Source organism: Monodelphis domestica, chromosome 2 (assembly GCF_027887165.1).
Source record: "Monodelphis domestica isolate mMonDom1 chromosome 2, mMonDom1.pri, whole genome shotgun sequence".
NCBI lineage: Eukaryota > Metazoa > Chordata > Mammalia > Didelphimorphia > Didelphidae > Monodelphis > Monodelphis domestica.
The window spans coordinates 110426561-110448401 of record NC_077228.1 but is presented as its reverse complement, the minus strand read 5'-3'; the positions used below and the strand labels follow the sequence as shown (position 1 = coordinate 110448401).

The 21841-nt window shown below is 45.2% G+C and overlaps 1 protein-coding gene and 1 long non-coding RNA gene across 4 annotated transcripts in view; one reads left to right on the top strand and one right to left on the bottom strand.

Moving 5' to 3' along the window:
* Window positions 1-12073, top strand: part of SLC45A3 (solute carrier family 45 member 3) — a 29681-nt gene extending 17608 nt beyond the window's left edge. For all 3 annotated transcript variants that reach the window (XM_007481265.3, XM_007481266.3, XM_001371984.5), the window contains exons 3-5: window positions 2690-3475; window positions 5166-5431; window positions 10186-12073. In XM_007481265.3, coding sequence (XP_007481327.1) covers window positions 2690-3475; window positions 5166-5431; window positions 10186-10620 — 1487 coding nt within the window. In that variant the 3' untranslated portion in view covers window positions 10621-12073. The remainder of the gene's footprint in view (window positions 1-2689; window positions 3476-5165; window positions 5432-10185) is intronic.
* LOC130457126 (uncharacterized) lies at window positions 12010-19347 on the bottom strand. The gene is made up of 3 exons (XR_008916182.1): window positions 19120-19347; window positions 15626-15732; window positions 12010-12248 (listed from the first exon to the last, which is right to left on the bottom strand). It is a non-coding gene; the product is annotated as an uncharacterized LOC130457126 (long non-coding RNA).
* Between the last annotated feature and the right edge of the window lie 2494 nt (window positions 19348-21841).

Genomic DNA, 21841 nt, shown 5'->3' with positions numbered 1-21841 from the left:
TTTTTTTATCATGTCAACTCTTTTTGGGTAATGTTTTCTTTTTTTAAAACAAATTTTTATTTTTATAGTCACCTATTTCTCTCCTCAAAGAACCATTCCTTATAATAAGCTTTTTATTTATATATATTTTACTTATTTTTATTATCAACTTAATAATTCAAAAATGCAATTTTAAAATTCAGATATTTTGTTTTCCAAATTACATACCATAATAATTACCAGCATATGTTTTCCAAAATTATAAGATCTGGACCATCTCCCTTCCTTCCCTCCCCTGCCTCAAGAGATGGTAAGCAGTTTGATCCAGGTTATACAGTGTATTATCATGCAAAAAACACTTCCATATTGGTCATTGTTGTAGGAGCACACTCATATAGAACCCAAACCCCCAAATAAAACTATAAATACATTGATGTGAAAGATGGTCTGCTTTGACATCTATCTGACTCCAACAGTACTTTCTCTGAAGGTGGATAGCATTCTCCATCATAAATCCCTTCAGAATTGTCCCAGATCATTGCTACAATAACAATTCTTAATAGACAAAAACCAAAAATATGGACTAGAGATGAAACTGAATTTTGTTTTAAAACATAGATATCTGGATATGTGTATGGACAGATGTATAATTTAACAAAGTAGTATGCTATTCATGCCTTTTTTGAATAAACTTTTTAAAAAGAAGAAAAGGGGGAAAAATTTCAGCAAAACCAAACATCCCATTGGAAAGGTTTGATGTCATACTTAGCATTCATATCATGGTTCCTCATCACACTGCAAAGGAGTAGGAGAGGAATGATGTCTTTTTATATTTTCTTTAGAACCAAGCTTGGTCATTATTATTTCACAACATTTAGTTTTAATGGTTTTGTTGTTGCTGTTCTTTCCATTTACATTGTTAATCAAGCAATAAGCATTTATTAATTGATATGTGCCAGGCGCTGTCCTGGGACTACAAAGAAAGACAAGAAGACCTTTCCTGCTTGTCCTTCAGGAGCTCATGTTCTAAATGTGCTAGTCCTTGTTTACTTATATTATTTTTCTGAGTCTGCTTACTTCACTTTGAATCAGTTTATAGAAGTCTTTCCATGATTCTGTATACTTATCATATTAATTGTTTCTTAAAACACATTAATATTCCATTACATTAAAGCCTACAATTTCTTTAGTCATTCCCTAATTGAAGGATATCCTCTATCTTATACAATTTTTTTTTAACCCTTACCTTCTAAGGCAGAAGAGTGGTAAGGGCTAGGCAATGGGGGTTAAGGGACTTTATCAGGGTCACATACCTAGAAAGTGTCTGAGTTCAGATTTGAACTCAGAACCTCCCATCTCTGGGCCTGGCTCTCAACCCACTGAGCCATCTAGCTGCCCCCTAAAATTTTTTTTTAATAAATTTTTTTGTCAAAAAAATCTGAAATTTTTCCCTTGCACATCCCCTCTCCCTGCATTTTATTTTTATTTTTAAATTTAATTTTTTTAATTAATTAAACATTTTCCATGGTTCTCCCTCCATTTTAGAAAAAAAAAGCACAAAAAAACCCCTCTGTTACAAACATGTAGTTTTGAGCAAAACCAAAGACCACATTGGTCATGTCTCCAAAAAAATGGTTTGTTTTGTTCAATACTCTGAGCCTTTGTCCTGTCTGTCAGGAAGTGGTTAGTCTGTTTAATTATTAGTCCTCTGGACTCCTGGTTGGTCATTGTTATTACACTGATCAGAGTTCCTAAGACTTTAAAAGTGTTCTTAAAATATTAATGTCTTCCTAGCTGGCAAGTCACTTGACCTAAACCTAAACTAAACAGTTACCTAAACCCTTTTATCACTCTTCTGCCTTGGAACCAATACTTAACTTTTGCCTTAGAAATGACAGTAAGGGTTAAGAAAAAAGAATATTAAAATCTTTGTATAAATAGTTCTGCTCACTCTACTCTTTATCAGTTTATACAAGACTTCCCAAGGTTCTCTGAAGCCTTCCCCTTATCACGGGAGATGCTTTCTGAAGCTTTTTTCATCCCACAGTCACTTCCTAATACTCTCACTCCCCAACCCTGCCCAGGATCCTCCCTTACGCCAAGAAATAGGTAAGCAGAACCCAAGGACCATAGCTACCCTGTGGCACTGGTTATTTGATGCTCTCTGTCCTTAGCCTAGAACCTCCACCGATGGGGGCGAGTGCCTTTCATCCTCGATCCTCTCGGTGGCTCAGCAGATCACTCCATGAGCAGTCAGTCATTCAGCAGCTTCTGGGTTCCAGCTATTGCATGAGGCTGTGCCCCAGCTTCTCTTGGGGAGACTGGAGGTCCCTAGGAACCTCTATAAAATGAATAGGTCATTTTTGGGGGGAGCCACCCTGGTTGTGTAGCTATCTGGAAAGGCCTCAGGTAGAAGGTGGTGCTTGAATGGTGTTTTGAAGGAAAGCAGGGATTCTAAACAAGGTCATTTCCTCTAACCCGCCTTGAGTGGTTTTCACTTGTTATTGCAAATATTGTGTGGATTGTTCTCTTGTCTCTTTTCTTGTCTTTGGAGCCACTCCTCCAAGGTGTCCTGTGCTCCCCTCTTTAGTGAGGCACAGATGGGAAGGTTTGTCTCTGCAGGTACATGCCTGTAGGCAGCCTTGTTTTCTGACGATTTTGTATGGCCTGAATCCTTCTCCACTGACCCCCTCTTGTCCTTTTCCCTCAGGCATCGGCCCTGTCCTGGGCTTGGTCTCCGTGCCCCTCCTGGGCTCAGCCAGCGACCACTGGCGCGGCCGCTACGGACGCCGGCGCCCCTTCATCTGGGCCCTGTCCCTGGGCGTCTTGTTAAGTCTCTTTCTCATTCCTCGAGCGAGTCGCCTGGCCGGGCTGGTGTACCCGGACGCCCGGCCCCTGGAGCTGGCCCTGCTCATCCTGGGTGTGGGGCTGCTGGATTTCTGTGGCCAGGTGTGCTTCACCCCACTGGAGGCCCTGCTCTCTGACCTCTTCCGAGACCCAGACCACTGCCGCCAGGCCTTCTCCGTGTACGCCTTCATGATCAGCCTGGGGGGCTGCCTGGGCTACCTGCTGCCCGCCATTGACTGGGACGCCAGCGCTCTGGCCCCCTACCTCGGTACTCAGGAGGAGTGCCTCTTCGGCCTGCTCACCCTCATCTTCCTCATGTGCATGGCGGCCACGCTGCTGGTGGCCGAGGAGGCGGCCCTGGGCTCCTCCGACCCTCCGGAGGGGCTTCCGGTGCTTCCTGCGCCTTCTCGGTGCTGCCCGTGCCGGGCCCGCCTTGCATTCCGGAACCTGGCTGCCCTGGTGCCCCGACTGCACAGGCTCTGCTGCCGGGTGCCCCGGGCCCTCCGAAGGCTCTTTGTAGCCGAGCTGTGCAGTTGGATGGCCCTCATGACGTTTACACTCTTCTACACTGACTTTGTAGGCGAAGGCCTGTATCAGGGGGTGCCGCGGGCTGAGCCAGGCACAGATGCTCGGCGACACTATGATGAAGGTGAGGAGGGCAGCTCAGTGCCTTGGGAGCAGCTTTCTAAGAAAGCAGTTCTTTTTTTAAAAAAGTTTTATCTTTATTTTAATAACAAATTTCCACATAAGTTTCTATAGAAGTTATAGGATTTGTGTTGTTCTTCCTTCCTTCTTCCCTCCTGGAGTTGACAAGCAATTCAATCTGGGTTATATGTGTATTATAAGACGTAGAGGTTCTTGATGCTATCTGTGAAGAAACGGAGCTTTGAGCTTCTGAGCATATCAATTTATTAAGCGGTGCATGCAAGTTGCATAATACATCAAGGCCAGGCCCCTTCCTCAGTTTAGGATTTAGACTTTGATTATAGGAGAAGACAGATTTTTATGCATGAAAACAATTGCAAAAAAAATGTAAATTAAATTTTTTTTTGCATTATTTCCTTCAAATTAATCAAAGGCTGCTAGAGTAGCTCAGTGGATGGAGAACCAGGGTTCCAAATCTGATCTCAGATACTTTCTAGCTGTTTGCCTAGCCTTTACCACTCTTCTACTTTGAAACCAATACGAAGTATCAATTCTAAGACAGAAGGTAAGGGTTAAAAACACTTAGTCAAATAAAAATAATTAATTAAAAAGAAAACAATTAACTAGGATACAAAATTAGGGAACTTGATTCTTAATTGGAGGAAACTTTCCAAGTTAGGAGGGGGAGATTGAACAGATACAATTCTTTAAAAATCAGAAAAAGAGGCATCCCACTCACTCTAAGTGTGTGTTCAGTTGAAGGAATGTGGAAACAGTAACTGATCGACCCATACTGATATTGAGTTAGTTTTCAGATGAGATATATGGCTTGCTTGGGATGCCTACTTGTGAGAAGACTCCTTTCATCAGTCTTCAGATCTGACCTGGTTTCTGGTCAGCACAGCCCGGGTTCTAAAGGGAGGGTTCTCTGAGCAGCAGTGGGAGGTAGTCCAGCTATTCAGCCACAAAGGGTTAGCTTCAAATAATGCAATAAAGTTTTCTCCCAATTCCCACAATTGAATAAAGTTTTTCCCAAGACAAAAATTGGATTAAACCCATAATTGAATAGAAAAGGAACTGAGCTAGCTTCAGAATTGAGTCACAAGATGGAGTCCGTGTGGTTTGCTCAATTCCCACAATTAACCTCTGGCTGTCCTGATCCCCGCATTTGGGGTGATCTGGTCCAGTCACTTTCCTTCGATAGCCCTTAGTCTTTTCACCTATAAAATAAGTGGATTTGACTCAACCTGGAAGTTCATTTCCAACTCTTAAGATATCGTCCCCCCGGTGGGGGGGAGGGAAAGAAAATGATCTATGTCTTTAACGAATAATGCTTGGAAACGATAAAATAAAATATATTTTTAAAAAAATTAAAAAAAAAAGATATCGTCCCCCCACATATCCCCAAGCCAGCAACAGGGCTGTTTTTTTGCTTCTCCCAAGTCTCTTGATCCCCCAAAGGTCCAGATCCCTTCTCTTGAAGGACTTGGAATAAATCCCTATTTCCCTAGCTTTTGTAACATTGGGGAATGCAATCTGCAAAGATATTAGAGGGTCGAGTAAACTCTAAGTGGAGTCTGATCCCAGTAAACCCCAGGGGTGGGGTGGGGGTGGGGGGTTCCCTGGATTCAGAGAAGCCTAAACCCTCAAACTTGGCTCTGTTCTGACTTTTTTCCTTGCCTCATTTCCTGAAGGTGTTCGCATGGGTAGCCTGGGGCTCTTCCTGCAGTGTACGATCTCCTTGTTCTTCTCACTGGGTATGGACCGACTGGTGCATCGCTTTGGGACCCGGGCGGTGTATCTGGCCAGTGTGTTTGCCTTCCCAGTGGCTGCTGGTGTGACATGCCTCTCCCGGAGTGTGGCTGTGGTCACTGCTTCAGCTGCCCTCACAGGCTTCACATTTTCTGCCCTGCAGATCCTGCCTTATACCCTGGCCTCCCTTTACCACCGAGAGAAGCAGGTACCTGGCTTGGGGCAGTGGGAGGGGGAGAGAAGGGGCCCCCTGACCCAGAGCCCACTAGGAGAAATTGCCCCAGAATCACCATGGAAAATCCCCCCCCCCCCCCCAGGTTCAGAGAGATGTATATTACAACAAGGATTTCTGCTAGACTTGGAGATAATTCTTGGTTGTTAGGGGAAACCCTTTTCTCATAGATCCTTTAGCTGTCTGTGAGCTGCTTCTTCTGCCTCCTGCTTCCTCTGGGGGGGTAGGATGGGGTGAAGAAGAGGTACAGTGGAGGAATAGGGATTTGTGAGGCTGGGAGAACACATTTGGACCAGGTGAAGGAGGCAGAGGAGGGGACTAGAGAGATGGCCTCTGTTCCTTAGCCATTAGGGGAAGGAATCAGCTTTGATGGATAGATGTATCCTTTAACAGGGAGGGAGGAAGTAGAGTTTGGTTTCCATAGCTAGTAACCTCATTCCTACAGCCCCAAGGCTAACCTCTGGGGACTGGGGAAAATCCTGAGCATTTCTGACCTTTTCTTCCTAGTTTTTCTGCCTCTGCCTTTAATTTTTTCTTCTTTCCCTCTTTTACTTCCTTGTCTATATTCTTCTCCCCCTCCTTGACATCCCCCCCATTGCAGAGTTCCCCAAGCACCCCCACAGGAGACTAACCCACCTGATGAGTTCGATGTTCTGGGCACCTGCTGTAAGTTGGGACATCTTCCACACACTCCTTCTCATACTAATCTCTCCATCAAGGGGTCTCTTTTCTCAGGGGCAAACTCCCAAGCCCAGGGCTAGAGGCATCTAGGTGGTGCCTACTGGACCTGGAGTCAGAAAAACCCAAGTTTAAATCCAGCCTCAGGTTCTTGCTAACTGTATGACCTTTGGCAAGTCACTCAACCTCTCTGCCTCACTTTCCTCAACTGTATGACAATTGGCAAGTCATTCAACCTCTCTGCCTCACTTTCCTTAATCGTATGACCATTGGCAAATCACCCAAACTACCTCAGTTTCCTGAATTTGCAAACTTGGTTGATTATAGCACTTCTCTCCCCAGGTTGTTGTGAGGATAAAGTGAGGTATTTGTAAAATTCTTCATTTAGTGCCTACCACTTAATACTTAATAAATGTAAATAAGGTACTTAATAAATATTCTCTTCTTTCCTTCCTTTTTCCTCTTTATTGTCATCTCTCCACCCCTTTTCTCCATCCCTACATTGAGCATTCCCTGTGTTCAGACTTGTACTACTGAGGGGAAAGGCAGAGAGAGTTCATAGGAGAGGAGGAACCTCAGGCTGAGGTGGAGGGAAGTTGGGAAATATATAGCAAGAAAATCTATAAGTAGGTACAGCAGGTTGAAAGGAAGGCATCATCATAGAAAGAAAAGATCTGGCCTCAGGAATCAAGAGAACCTGGATAAAATTCCACATTTCCTTCCCTGGGCCTCGGTTTCCTTATTTGTAAAAACGAGGAGGTGAAACTCAGTTTCCTTTGAGGTCCTCTCCAGCTCTAAATCCATGATCTCATGATTTCCATAACAGAATATTGGGCCAAGTCTCAATGATCACACAGAGCAGACAGTTTGTGAGTGCCCCATGGCCAATGTCTGGTGGCCTCCTCAAACCAAGCAGTTTTTAAGATGCAGCTAGGTAGTAGCACAGTAGACAAAGAGCCAGGCCTGGAGGGTGGAGAGGACTGGGGTTCAAATGTGGCCTCAGACAATTCCTAGCTGTGTGACCCTGGGCAAGTCACTTAGCCCCTATTACATAGCCTTTACCATTCTTCTGTCTTAGAACTGATACTAAGACAAGGGAAGGATTAAAAAGAAAAAGATGATGCTTCTCCTTATGCTCACAAATTATTGTGGACTCAGAGAATGCAGACTTGGTTTCAAATCCATCTAAGGCCCCAAATTACATAATTCTGGTCCCTACCTTGGCTTCTACCACCTCCCTGCCTCCAAAAACAATGAAGCAAATGACGAAGTCTATTTGTAGCCCAACCTTTTGCTTCCAGAATATCTGCAGTGAAACTATTTTCAGTTGAAATTCTTTTGTTCCTTCCTTGTCCAAGTCTGTGCAAAGAATCAGAAGTTGTTAAATAGAGAAATCAGTCAATAAACTTTTTTTAGACAAAGAAAAGCATGACACCCCCTCCAAAAAAAAACCTTAAAAACCTTTATCTTGCATCTTAGAATCAATACAAATACTGGTTCCAAGGCAGAAGAGCAGTAAGGGCTAGGCAATGGGGGGTTAAGTGACTTGCCCAGGGGAAGTGTCTGAGCCCAGATTTGAACCCAAGATCTATTTCCCTATCTACCGAGCTGCCCCAAAAAGTCTTTTTAAAGCACCTTTCTATGTACCAGGGTAGAACCACTTAATCTCTGTGTCCCAGGCAGCCTTCTAAGCATTCTCTCATTTGTACAGTTGAAGCCCATATGCATTGGCAAAGACATCCCTGCACAGATGAAATCACAGGTCCAGCGTCATCTGCCCCTCTTTTTCCACCATCACATCCCTCTTCCCTACTTTCATCATGCCCATTCTCCTGCAGAAAACGTGCCAGGCTGATACTGGAGAGGTGGGGCACATAAAAGGAACATTAGAACCATTGCTGGGTACCTCTTCCCACGAGGCAACCTTTGTAGGAGAGGAGAGGACCAACAGCTTCCCTTCCCTCCCTGTTGACTGGGCAGGCTGCCCTCTTGTGGTGTCTGAGATCCTGGCCTGGCCTTGAGGACAGGCCAGTGGATAGAGAGGAAGTGAGGAATGGTGTTGAGTGAGTTAAAGAGGTACCCTCATCTGCCTCTCTGTTCCTTCTGGCTTCAGTTGTGGAAGGGATCTTTGATCAGGACTAGATTTTTTTTTCTATTGATTTATTTTATTTCCTCATTTAATTGACGATTTCTTCATTTTGGATTAATTAAATTTATTATTTAAAATATATATTATTTATTCAATTTAATAATGAAATAGATTATTTTTAATTTAATTTCCATATTGTTCAGTTTTCTAAGTAAGTACTTTTATAAAACTGAAACTCCAAAACATAAACCCAAATAAACAATTGAAAAATCATATACTTTTTGTATTCTGACTCCAACGATTCTTCCTCTGGAGGTGGGATAGCATTCTTTGTCCTAAATCCCTCAGAATTAGGACTAGAAGACTTCTGAGGTCCCTCCCAACTCTTGTAATCGTCCTCTCTTGACTCAGCCTGGTGTTATTTTCACTCCTTAAGTTTTAAGCTTTCTCTGGAGTGGTAGAATAGTTACATTAATTGGTAGATAGAATGTATATAAAGTGGTAGAATTAGAAGGGCATTCTAAGATCACTTCTGTAGCTGTCTTAGTGGATGGGGATGGCAGAGATCATAGAAGAGATCCCAAGTCTCCCTGAGTGTATATGGGGATCACTGTGTGTACTTGTGGCCACTTCTGCCACCATATTGCCCTAGTTTGGCTTGGAGCTAAAACTTGCTTCCCTGGTGTTTTATCTTCAAATAAGAGAAAGAAGGAAAGACAGCATGGGTGGGAGAAGCTATTAGGACCCTCTTAGTGAAAGAGTGCCTTCCCTTGAGAGTTGCTCACGTCTTTGTGTCCCCTCCATCCCTGGACAGATTGATTGCTGGGCTTTGGTAGCCCCTGCCAGCAGCTAAGGCCAGGCCTGGCATCAGGCTGCTCATCTGACTTGCCCCCTTTCAGAGAGGGAAAGGTTGGACTCCAGAAAACTAGGCTGTCCAGATGTCTTTTCCCTTAACTCCCCATTTTCGGTGGAAGCCCTTCCTAACACTGATGCCCCAGGCTGCCCAAGGTTGGGGGAGACCCCTGAGAGACAGCCTGTCCCCCAAGATGATCCCTAGGCTTTGGGGACCCATAACAGAGCTTATCCTGAAAATGATCCCTGGGAAGATCCTTACCTTCTAATTCTACCACTCCAGATTAAGCCTAAAACTTTAAGGAGTGAAAGTAACACCAGGCTGGGTTGAAAGAGGACAATTACAAGAGCTGGGAGGGACCTCAGAAGTCTTCTAGTCCTAATTCTGAGGGATTTAGGACAAAGAATGCTATCCTACCTCCAGAGGAAGAACCATTGGAGTCAGAATACAAATGAAAGTATACGATTTTTTGGTTGTTTATTTGGGTTTATGTTTTGGGGTTTTGGTTTTAAAAGATTACTTACAAAAATGAACAATATGAAAATAAAATTGAATAAATAATGGAGACTCCTTGGTATTCTGATAAATGGCTTAAAGACAGGGGGAGGGTGACTGGATACTAGTTTACAAGGAAGAATTGGTAAAGGGGCAGGTTGGGACTTAGTATCAGGGCCTGAGACCCCCTAAGCCCTTGCCCTTCTTTTATCTTACTTTTTTCTCTTGCTTTTTTAATCTTACCTGTTCTGTAAACTCCCAGAGTAATACTAGACAGCTGAATCAGCCATCTAACTTGGGGTAAGAATAGGTTTGGGCCCCTTCTGTCTCCCTTCTCCTTTGCTGCTGTGGAGAGTTCTGGGAATGCAGGGAACCTTCCTCCCAGGAAGGGCCAGACCCTTGCCCCCAAATAGAGCCCATAAAGAGATTCTGGCCACCCTGGAACCCTCCCTATTTTGAAAATCAAATTATTAGTTCTTCCAATGCCTAATTGCTGTATTCTGGAGGTCCTGCTGTAGATGGGTAGGTTTTCCTGCTAGGCTGGTCCTTCATTGAAGTTGGGGAAAATCTCTAATTTACACTAATTCTCTCTCTCTTTTCCCCTCCTTTTCCCAGGTATTCTTGCCCAAATACAGAGGAGAAAGCAGCAGCAATAGTGGTGGTGACAGCCTAACCACCAGCTTCTTGGCAGGCCCCAAAGCTGGGGGACCCTTTCCTAATGGACATTCAGGGGCTTCCAATGCCGGCCTCTTTCCTTCCTCCCCCCCACTGTGTGGGGCCTCCCCTTGTGACGTGTCGGTGAGGATGGTGGTCGGGGAGGCAGCCGAGCCTGGGGGTCCAGGCCGGGGCATCTGCCTGGACCTAGCGGTCCTGGACAGCGCCTTTCTCCTCTCTCAGGTGGCACCATCCTTGTTCATGGGCTCCATCGTCCAGCTGAGCCAGTCGGTCACAGCCTACATGGTGTCAGCGGCGGGCCTTGGGGTGATAGCCATCTATTTCGCCACTCAGGTGGTCTTTGACAAAAGTGACTTGGCTAAGTATTCCATCTAGGTGTCTCCTGAGCCCCGGAGGAGGGCCCCTCTCGCCCTTTCGTTCCCGCCTTTCTCCCTCCCTCCATTTCTGTATCTGTCCTCCTCCCACCTCGTCCAAGACTTGGATTGGGAACGGCTGAGAATCCCAGCTCAGCCTCCCTTTTCTCTCTCCTCTCGGAGTTTGTGGGTTTCAAAATCCCGTTCCTGTCACTGCCAAAGTGGAGGGGGGCAGCTCTTTGCTGGCCCCCCCAGTACTCAGCTCAAGAGACGACTGATGAGCGGGGGGCCTGGTGCCTCTGGGCTCTGTTGCACACTCTTCCTCTCTTCATTCCCTCACAGACCTGGGGGGTGACTGAAGCAGAGGAGCCCCGGGGCAGCCGGGGCTGGTTTCCCGGCTGACCTGAAAGCCTGAAGTCCTGGCTTCTAGTTGGGGAGGTGGGGGCCGCCGAGGGCCTCACGGGTGGCTTTGTGTTCATGGTTTGGGAAACAGCACGGGTCTTTGAGACCCTAGGGATAAGAGCGAAGGCCCGGAGTTAGGACGGATGAGAAAAAGGGATGATTTATAGGATGGACAAACCAAAGAGGCCAGCCTCTCCTCTTCCTACCCCATCCCCTCCCCAGAAATCTCTCATGCGCCTCTTCCTCTCTGTCCTTGGGGATTGCTCCTCCTAAGGCTGCTGCCACACAGGAAGTTTGAACCTGAGACTTCCCCCACCTTGCCCCAACCCCAGGATTGGAAAATGTGAAAAAAAAATGGGCCTCTTCCCAGACCCTACTTTTATACTTTCTTCGGCTTTTTCCCCCATCCCCTTCCACCGCTCATTTGATCAATACCCGAAAACTCTTCCCCATTCCACCAGGCAGGTCTTGTGTTTTCCTGTTTAATCCCCCCAAGGTCTTTAAACGTTTAACTTATTTATTTACCAGATGTGGGGCAGTTGCTAACTCGAGTATTAGCTTTTGCAGGGCCTGGTTCCCTGTCGGCTGAGCCAAGCCTGTCACTGCCATTCTGGGAGTGATGGTTCTAGAAGCTAAATAATGATGTCTCTCGCTTAGCCAGGTGCCAGGGGTTCTGCCCCCCTGGTCTTGTTAAAATGGTCACCACAGTGCCTTGGCCCACCTTTCCACCCTCCCCGGTCTCACAGCCACCCCTGCTCTTCTCTCTTGGCTTTGGCATCCCTTCTCGCGCCGTGGATCCGTCTCTCACCATGACACCCCCCTCCCCGCCTCCTCCCTTCTCAGGCTTCTTGCCTCTCAGCCCCAGAAGGCATACACTGTGCCTGGGGGGGCGCAGGATCTCAGGAGCACCCCTGCCTGGGCCAGGAGGTCTTACCTCGGGGGTGTAAGTGCTGTTTGCAATAATGTTTTATGTCTTATTTATTTAGCTAAGTGAATATTTTGTACAGTGTGCAAGCAATCAGAGTATAAAGTTTATTAAGGTGAAATAAAGAAGCTTCGTATATATTTAATAAGTGAGCATCTTTGTGTTGTGTGGGGGACCTTGGGGCGCCGAGAGCAGAATTCACCACTCGTGTTTTCCTTTGCATTTTCAGTGCTTGCAGGTGGTGGATCCGCCCGGAAGATGGCGCCACACTCCATCGCCCTGTCCTCCCTTTCTATCATCCATCCAGGCTCAGAGCCCAACTGCTGCAGACAGGAATTCACAGGGTAGTGTAGACCAGAATACTTCCCTGCAAACTCCTTCAAGACTTAAAAACATATGCAACAGAAGTGATCCCAGGGAAGAGTGAGGGGGGACTGAGGTTTAATTCCCACCTCTGCACCTTTGCCAATGTCCTTCTCTGGACTTGCTCTTTCCTCCTTCCCTCCCACCAATCCCGAGTCTCCTCATCCTCAAGTCCCAGCCTTCTTCACAAAGCCTTCGGGGCCTCCTCCAGCCATGGCTGGTCTCCTCCCACCTCTGGTCCCCCTCTGAAGCCCATACTGTCTTGTTGGTAGAAGAGGCACTGTTAGGTGATGGAGTCCTTAATGCTTAGTGCTGCCTTGGCCATCCAGGGGACTGTGTGACCTTTGTCCTCAGAAGGAGCCTCAGTTTCCTGGAACTGAGTGCCTTCAATTACATTAGCATTTTTAAAGTTGCGCTTTGTAAAAATCGAGGGTATTCTGGGCAAGTGAATGACGTGGAGGGAAAAAAGCTTAATAATACATTTCCCCCTCCAAAGTATTTTTAAACCCTTACCTTCTATCTTAAAATTAATATTAAGTATCAGTTCCGAGGTGGAAGAGTGGTAAGGGCTAGGCAATTGGGGCTAATCGACTTGACTAGGGTCACGCAATTAGGAAGCATCTGAGATCACATTTGAACTCGGGACCTCTGCTCTGCAGGCCAGGCTCTCTATCCACTGAGCCACCTTCCCCATAAACTTTAAATATGAGATATGTAATAAAATACTCATTACGTGCATTGGGGTTTTTTTCCCAGCATAAATAAAAATACTTAATTTTTTATTTTTCTGCCAAATTTCCTCAGTCCTCTCTTGTTCGAGGGCTCTGCCCCATCAATTATATCCCTTATATTTCAAGCTCAAAAAGCCTCTGGCAAAATTACTTTGGGAAACACTCAACCTGCTGATGAGCCCTTTCTGCCCTAACCCAACTCACTCAGCTCAGTCTTGAGGCAAATCCTCCTGTCTGCCCATTTGGCAAAGTCTGGGTAACATTGGGCAATACTTTATCAAAAGTCCTGGGGTGGGGGGAGCTGGGTGGCTCAATGAATGGAGAGCCAAGCCCAGAGATGGGAGGTCCTGGGTTCAAATTTGACCTCAGATACTTCCCAGCGGCATGACCCTGGGCAAGTCACTTGACCTCCATTGCCTAGCCCTTACCACTCTTCTGCCTTGGAACCAAGACACAGTATTGATTATAAGATGGAAGGTGAAGGCTTAAAAAAAAGTTCCTGGACTTCCATCTCCTGTAAACTGGTATAAGTAGTGGCATTACCCACCCCACCAGAGTTGTGAGGCTGAGGCGAGCTGATCTATGTGAGGGCTTTGTACCCATAAAATACTGTGTAAATGAGTTATTGGATCTAGGGCTGTTTTGCAGTTATTTGATGTCTTGACATCTTGATGTAAACTCCTTGGGGAGAGGAAAGATGCCTCTGTGGTTTGCTTGTAGGCCCCCCTGGATGCCTAACAGCTCCCAATGGGTGATAAACCTTCAAATACTTTTTGATGCTCTAATTCTGGCCATTGTTTCCAAAGAGGACCAATGATGTTGTGGGATGAGTTAAATTCAAGTGAGGCAGAGCTGTACAGGGTTGTCAGCCTCCCTTTTTCAGAGTCACTGAAGTCCAGGGGCAAGACAAAAGTGAGATGGTGGCCCAGGATGCAGCGGATGGCCTCAGCATCTTCAATTTCTGACCAAGCTCTAAAAGACTTCATGGCCTTTGGAGAGCATCATTCTCATCTGCCCATTCCACTAGGGGAAGTGAAGTCTCCATGGGCTTGGGTAGACATCTCCAACTCTCACCGATGGATTTGAGGCTTATTGGTTTCCCTCTAGCTATTTGGGTTGAGGAAAGGGGAGACAAAAGTCCCTGCCCCTTGGTGAGCATAAAATTGCTGAGCAAGAGCTAGAGGAGGCCCCTGGTGTGACTCCGAACACAGCTGTTTGTGCTGACTTTGAGGATCAGGACAGGAAAACGGGTGATAGGTTGAATTTTTCCCCCTTTTATTTTTCCTTCCCTGAAAGATCATTTTGGCCCTTTTCTGCTCTAGGACCAGGCTCTTCTTCCTCGTAAGGGGATGGGGCAGTAAGGGTCATTGTGACTGGCAAGGCTTCAGTGATGCCCTGGCAGAAACCATAGAAAGAATTTCTGCTCTGGAGTGAGAGGGAGGCTGAAATGATCCTTCCCGTCAACTTGAAGATTCAAGGGGGCTTGTTCCCATTGTTAGAGGGAAGCTAAAGCTTTCAGCTCTTTCCTTGTTTCTCCAAGCCACCCAGGCAGCGAGAAGGATGAGTTCTCTGCCTTGTTGCTCCCCACCCACCTACCCCTGGGAGCAAAAAGGGGAATTCAGGCCCCAAAGAACTTGTTAGGACCGAAGGGCTCACCATATTTGTAGCAGAAAAACTACTGGTTTGGACAAGGACACTGTATGATGCTTTTCAGCTTTCTGATTTGAGATTGATTTGAGCTGGGCATCTGGCAGTTCTGAAGCTCCTGTCAGAGATTTCATTCCTTTTTCTCTCTATGCTAGCTCAACGTTTCAGGCAGAAGTCATTAATCTGCAAGGGGATGAACAGTATCTTCTGATCCTCGTAGGCTTTTAGAAATGTGGATGTGTTTTCGTCAGGTTTGGAGAGAGAAAGAAGATTCAAAATAGTTCCAGCCAGGGGCCAGTCCCGACCTGTCATCTCCACCAAAAGGCAGAAGCTGGCACTGAGCCCTTTCTCCTCCTCAGTAGTTCGAAGCCCTTTAGGGCATACCACATTGTGCCCCTCCTTCTACCACCTGCCTTCTCCCGAGGGCCGGTAGGGCTGGTCTTTGAAGTTGTCCAGATAGACCCACTGCTAAGGAAGGGAGCTGCCCCCCCCCCATCCAGGCTGGCAGGCAGAGGGTGCAGGGCTGGACCTGTCACCCAGACCTCTTGGCTCCTACCTCGGAGAACTCGAGGGCATTTTCAAAAATGGAGTAAATGAAACTGGCTCAAAGGCAACTGAAAAATTGGAATTAGTTACAGATTCTTCCCAGTCATGCTCAACACTTGGAAGAAGGAACGTTTCCATATTATGAGCCCAAGAAGCCACTGAACCTTCCTGAGCCTCAATTTCCTCAGGCATAAAGTGAGGGGTGGGAGTGGATCCCCTCTTTGGTCCTTCTGGCTCTAGAGCTAAGATGGAATGAAAGCATTGGACTGTTTGCCCCAGAGAAAGAGAGTTAAGTGGGGGGCAAGCAGCTCCCACTGATTACCCAGGGAGCATAGTGGCACGGCAGAAGCCCTGGCAATGATGGTGGTGGTGCTGAAGTCAACAGATCCATTAAGGACCTAGTATGTACTCACCAGGCACCATGGGGGGACAGAGATGCTCAGAGTCGAGCCTGTGCTCAAGATGCTCCCGGCTTCGTGGAGGAGGCAACACAACAATCACACACAAAGCAAGACGACACCTAGAGATTAAACGAGATAATCAAGAGGAAGAAGGCATGAACGGAGTGGTGTTTAGTAGATGGAATGCCGGGCCTGGAGTCAGGGAGACCTGGCCATCTCTTCCCTCAGATCCAGCCTCAGATACTAGCTGTGTGACCCTGGGAAAGTCACTTCATTTTGCCTTAGTTTCCTTAGCTGTAAAATGGAGATAATAATAACAGCACCTACCTTGTAGGGTTATGAGGATCAGATGAGATAATACTTTTATATTAGTATGTTTTAATATATTAACATTATTATTACTTTATAGTATAATGTAAAACACTTAGTGCCTACAAAGCAGGCATATATGTATATTTAATATATGCCTGCTATATAATATATAATATAAATATATGTATATATATGTGCACACATATACAAATGTTCATTTCCTTACTAAGCTCAAGGAAGACTCAAAAGGCTTTTCATTTATCTATTCATTCATTTACTTATTTGTTTGTTGATTTATTTTAAACCCTTACCTTCTGTCTTGGAGTCAATACTGTGTATTGGCTCCAAGGCAGAAGAGTGGTAAGGGCTAGGCAATGGGGGTCAAGTGGCTTGCCCAGGGTCACACAGCTGGGAAGTGTCTGAGGTCAGATGTGAACTCGGGACCTCCCATTCCTGTGCCTGGCTCTCAACAGAATGTTTTTAAATGCACAAAATACAAGATTTCAAAGGAACTCAAAGATTAGTGAAAACAAAGTTAGAATTTTTCCCCCTCATCCAAGTTCATGGACCCTGGGTTAAGACATGTGTAGAGGGCCCCATCAGAGGCAGGGCTCACTATGTGTGGCTCAAAGGACAACAGAATGGACGTCTCCGGCCTCTTCTATCCTTCAAGGTATAATATTAATATTAATGATAATAGCCAACATAGCCACTTACTGTGTGCCAGGTACTGTGCTAAGTGCTTTACAAAGATCTCATTTGAACCTCCTAACAGCCCTGGGAGGCAGGTGCTATTATTATCCCCATTTTACAGATGAGCAAACAGGCAAACAGAGGTAAAGTGGATAAATATTAGTCTAGGGGATATGATTGGGTTCCATAGAGCTTCTGATTGCTTTGTCATCTTGGGAGAAGGATGAGGGGACTCCATGCTCTAAGTTCAAGGCTTTCCCCTTCCCCACCTAATACCAGCAAATAGCAAAGAGACACTTTCATCCGAATCACAGCCAAACAGTCAAGGAGGTATGTGTATAGTAGACAGTCCAGGGTGAAGGAGCTCTCTCGTTGGGAGTGGGGTAACTCAGTTTGGCTGAGAGAGAGGGTGCAGGGTCTCACCCAAGGAGAAACTCCCCGAAGCCTCCAGATGAGCAGGCTGGGCATAGAGACACGATGGAGACTGCCCGCTCCTCTCATGCCTTCCCAGCCTTTTCCTGCAGCAACCTCAAGCAGAGTTGGTGGCTTCCATCTTTTCTTTCAAAGCTGGAAGCTCGGAATGCCCTCAAAGATCTGAAGCTTGACCAGCCACCAAAGTGCCCTCAGGAACACTCAAGGAGACTTGTGTGGACTCGAAGGGTTCTCAAAGGGAACTCTTGTCCCCAAAGGGAGACTGGCTGAGGACTGAAGTTCTCACCTCTTGCCCACTCTGCCCCCCACTCCTCCCTTGGGGCAGGGTCCTCCAATGGGCTTTGGGACAGGGTGAGTAGGATGCGTGAGCATGGGAGAAAGCCCACTGCTTTTACAGTCAGAAGACCTGGGTACATGTCTCAGAGTTGCTATAAAGCTGTGTAACTTAGGGAAAGTCATAGCATCTCTCCTAGTCTCTGCTTGCACATCTGTAAATGGGAATAAAAAACCTGACACCAACTTCCTCACAACTTTGCAAGGAAATTGCTTTGTAAGAAGTAATGAGAGTGCCCTACATTTATAGAGTGCTTTAGGGGTTACAAAACGATCTCCACTCCAACCCATTGTGGGTCTCTCACTTGTGGCTACACCTGCAAAACTAGGGAAGGGAATGGGGAAGGGCTGTTGGCCAGATGGGTGACATGATCCCTGGGGCCAGATCCTTTATGCAGAAATGACTGTGCTTTAGGGGCCTCACTGCTGCCCCTTGGTGGAAATTTGGCAAGGAGAAGGAGCATCAAGGCTGTCTAGATTTCAGGATCCAGCCATGCCGGTGACCTTTGTTTTCCGGGTTCAGTTTCTGTCCCATTGGCCTGCTGGTTGTGGGGATGGCTCAGAGCTGGCATTTTCTGACTGTAACTTTGAAAAAATACACCCAAAAGCAAGTTCCACTCCCCTTCCCAGCCCCCTACCTGATTCAAGAAAGGCTGGATAGTTAGAGACAGAGATAGAGACAGAGACAAAGACATACAGACGCTGAGACAGAGAGAAAGAGACAAAGTCAGAGATGGGGAGAGACAGAGGCATGAAACAGAGCCTGAGATAGAGAGATGAAGAGGAGGTGTATCTCAGAGACAGAGACTGTGACAGAAAGAGAAAGAGAGAGACAATCAGAGAAAGGGGGAGAGACAGACAAATAGAGACAAAGATATGAGACAGAGAGAGAGACAGACAGAGACACAAAGTCAGAGAGGGGAAGAGAGACACAGACAAATAGAGGCAATGACTTGAGATAGAGAGAAAGAGAAAGACAAAAACAAAATCAGAGAGAGTGGGAGAGAGGGGAACCAGAGGCTTATGGAGACTCAACATATCTTTGAATTTCAATGACTTAAGGGTCCTAAAAATTCATCACATTCTATCTAAAGATAGAAAGGGCCTTAGAAAGACAATCTGGTCTGACCCCTTCATTTTACTCAGAAGAAGAAATGAGGCCAGAGACATGTTCAAGGTCATACAGGTAGTAAGAAGCAGAGGAGTAATTTGAATTGGGGTCCTGTGCTTCTAAGTTCAGTCTTCCAAGTTTAACTTTTTTGACTGGTGATGCTGTATGAGTAGCTGCTCAGAAGAACACTGGAAAGAGTCTCAGAAACCACCTTTTGCCAAACTACTTGTTTATGGTATTTCATGGAATCCCTGGGCCTAAATATACTTTTTCACACATTTGTCAGCCTAGAGGCATGTATTTATTACACTGATCGATTATGCTGCTGGGATCCAACTCAGATGGCAAGCTAACTTTATAGAGCTTATTTATATGTAGGACTTCTATTGAAAGTTCTGTTTTTCTTTCCAAAAGGTTGTCCATTGGGCTACATCTTCCTCTGAACAAAGGACCACGTGCCATATACCTCTGAGGGCTGAAACCAGGGCTTCTGGCCGTAGCCTAGGAGACTGAAGTCCTTGTATTAACAAGCTCGTCCCAGCTCCCCATTGTGTAGCACCTTCCATTTTACAACAACCTACCTACCCTTCCAAAATTTTCAAATATTATTCCCCATCACATGTACCTTATGATCTCCATCCATCCAAAGTGGAGGCTGTTCCCACCTAATTTGACATTTCATCTTTGGTCACTGTGCCTTTGTCTGTGGAATGGTTTGTAGGCAAGGTCCAAGTCCTAGAAATACTATGAGACCGAGAAATAATAATAATAGGTAACATATATGTGCTATGTGTATAACTCCTACACACGTGTATATTCCTACTATACATGTGGACATCCCATGCCTGGAATATACTTCTTCCTCATCTTTGCCAATTAGAATTCTTTGTCATTGTTGCTTAGTTGTTTCAGTTGTGTCCAACTCTTTATGAGCTCATTTGGGTTTTTCTTAGCAAAGACACTGGAGTGGTTGGTTATTTTCTTCTTCAGCTCATTTGATAGATGAGGAAACTGAGGCAAACAGGGTTAAGTGACTTGCCCAGGGTCACACAGTTAGTAAGTGTCTACAGCCAAATTTGAACTCAGGAAGATGAGTCTTTCTGATTCCAGGCCAATCATTCTATCTGCTGCAACCTAGGTGCCCCAAGAATGTGCATTCCTTTCTCACCTTTGCCAATTAGAACTCTTGGCTTTTTTCAATGCTCAGCTTGGCAACCACTTACCTGTTTGAAGCCTCAGCTGATTCCCACCCCATCCCCAATTGCCAGAGCTCAGTCCACCACTCAAGTTATCTTAACTTTGCTCACTGTGTACTGATTGTATCCCCCAGGAGAAGGTCAGATCTTTGAGGGAAAAGACTGTTTTTTAATCTTGTCTTTGATTCTTTAGTGCCCAGTCCTATGTTTTGCATTTAATAAATTTGTGCAATTGAATGATACCCTTTTGACAGGTGAACGTTTATCCAAGTGACATTTGTGCTCACATAGCCAGTAAGTGTCAGCTGGGATTCTTGAGTCTTTAGAACCCTTACACTACAGACAGGTGGAATTTTTGGAAAACAGACACAACCCTAGGCAGAGAAGACTATAGGATTTGTGGATCCAAGTGGGTCTTTTTGCTGAGCTAATCCTGGTTCTAGCACTGGGCTTCTTGCCTTGTCTGTCACATCTAAGAACCTTGCATCCCAGTATTATTAGATTTATAGTTAAGATTTTAGACCTTTGAGATCCCCTTGTCCCAATTTCTTTATTTCTCAAATGAGGAAATTAAGTTCTGGTCTACTGCCCAAATTTATACAGGTAAGATGTATCACACATATGAGAAGGAATTCTAATCTAGTGCTTCATTCCAGACCCCATCTTGTTTCCCTGGGTACGGTACCCAACTCTGCTCCTGACCCTCTCACTGAAGATCCTGTCTTACCCTAGGAGCAGCTGGATGGCACAGTGAATAGAGCACTAGGATTTGTAAAAAGAATGGGCAGACTGTAAAAATAATGAAGCAATGAATTGGTTATTGATTATAAACTGATTAGATATTCTGCTTGCTATGCTTACAAAGTATCTTCAGTTTATATCAGTGAAGTGAAGCTCATAAGTGAACTCCTCTTCAGGGCCAGGTGCAAGGAAGCTAAAGAGACTCTTGTTATATAAAAATAAAATATTTATTGAAAATATAAAGATAGGGGCAGCTGGGTAGCTCAGTGGCTTGAGAACCCTAGAGAGAGGACGTCCTAGGTTCAATTCTGGCCTTAGACACTTCCCAGCTGTGTGACCCTGGGCAAGTCACTTGACCCCCATTGCCTAGCCCTTACCACTCTTCTGCCTTGGAGCCAATACACAGTATTGACTCCAAGACGGAAGGTTAGGGTTTAAAACAAAAGAAAGAAAATATAAAGATAAAAAGAATTTCTAACTCTAAGGGATTCTAACTCCACCCAAATAAAACTCCCTGGTTCTGCAAGTAACTGCTTCTTCTGTTTCCACAGGTTACACTGATCCTTCCTGATCTGACTAAACCAAATTTTTACTATTCTAAATAAACTAACACTATTATCCTTATAATTCTTAACTTCACCTCCAAGTTATAAAAATAACAAAGGTTAGCTGGCTGAGTCTCAGCAAGAACCAAGTCAGGACTCTGAGCCTTAGCAGACTCAGAATCCAAACCAAAGACCAGGGTTTTCTTTGGTCTTCTCAGAGTTACGACAATCTATAAAAACAGTAATAGTCAATAGTGTTTCCCAAGTTGGAAAAAGAAAACACTAAGCTCCTTCAGGTCTTTCCCTCCTTTCCTTCTACCTCAGACAATGAGAGAGAAAGAGGAAAAGATGTTACCTCCTCCAAGCCCTCAGAGAGTCTAACTCTGCCAAATGCCAGAGATCAACTGTTACACCCTGAGAGTAACTGTCACAGAAAAACTGTTAGACTTGAAACTGACACTCTGTCTCAGCTCTGTTTGAAACTCCAATTCTTTCTCAAGCAAGCTTCTCTACTTCATATCTCTAAACTAATATAACAAGACTTAATTTCTAATATCATCCTTATAGCTTGGAGTCAAGAAGAGTTCAAATATGGCCTCAGAAGCAAAACATATGACATCACTTATCATATGTATATATGTATATATGAGTATGTGATTTGGGGTTTAGGCTTTAAAGATTGCTCTATGCCAAAAATGAATAATATGAAAATAGGTATCAAGTGATAACATTTGTACAACCCAGTGGAACTGCGTGTTGGTTCTGGGAGTGGGGAAGGAAGAGGGGAGGGAAAGAAAATGAATCATGGAAATATGTAAAAATATTTTAAAATAAGAAATAAATAAAAAACCAAATTTGGCCTCAG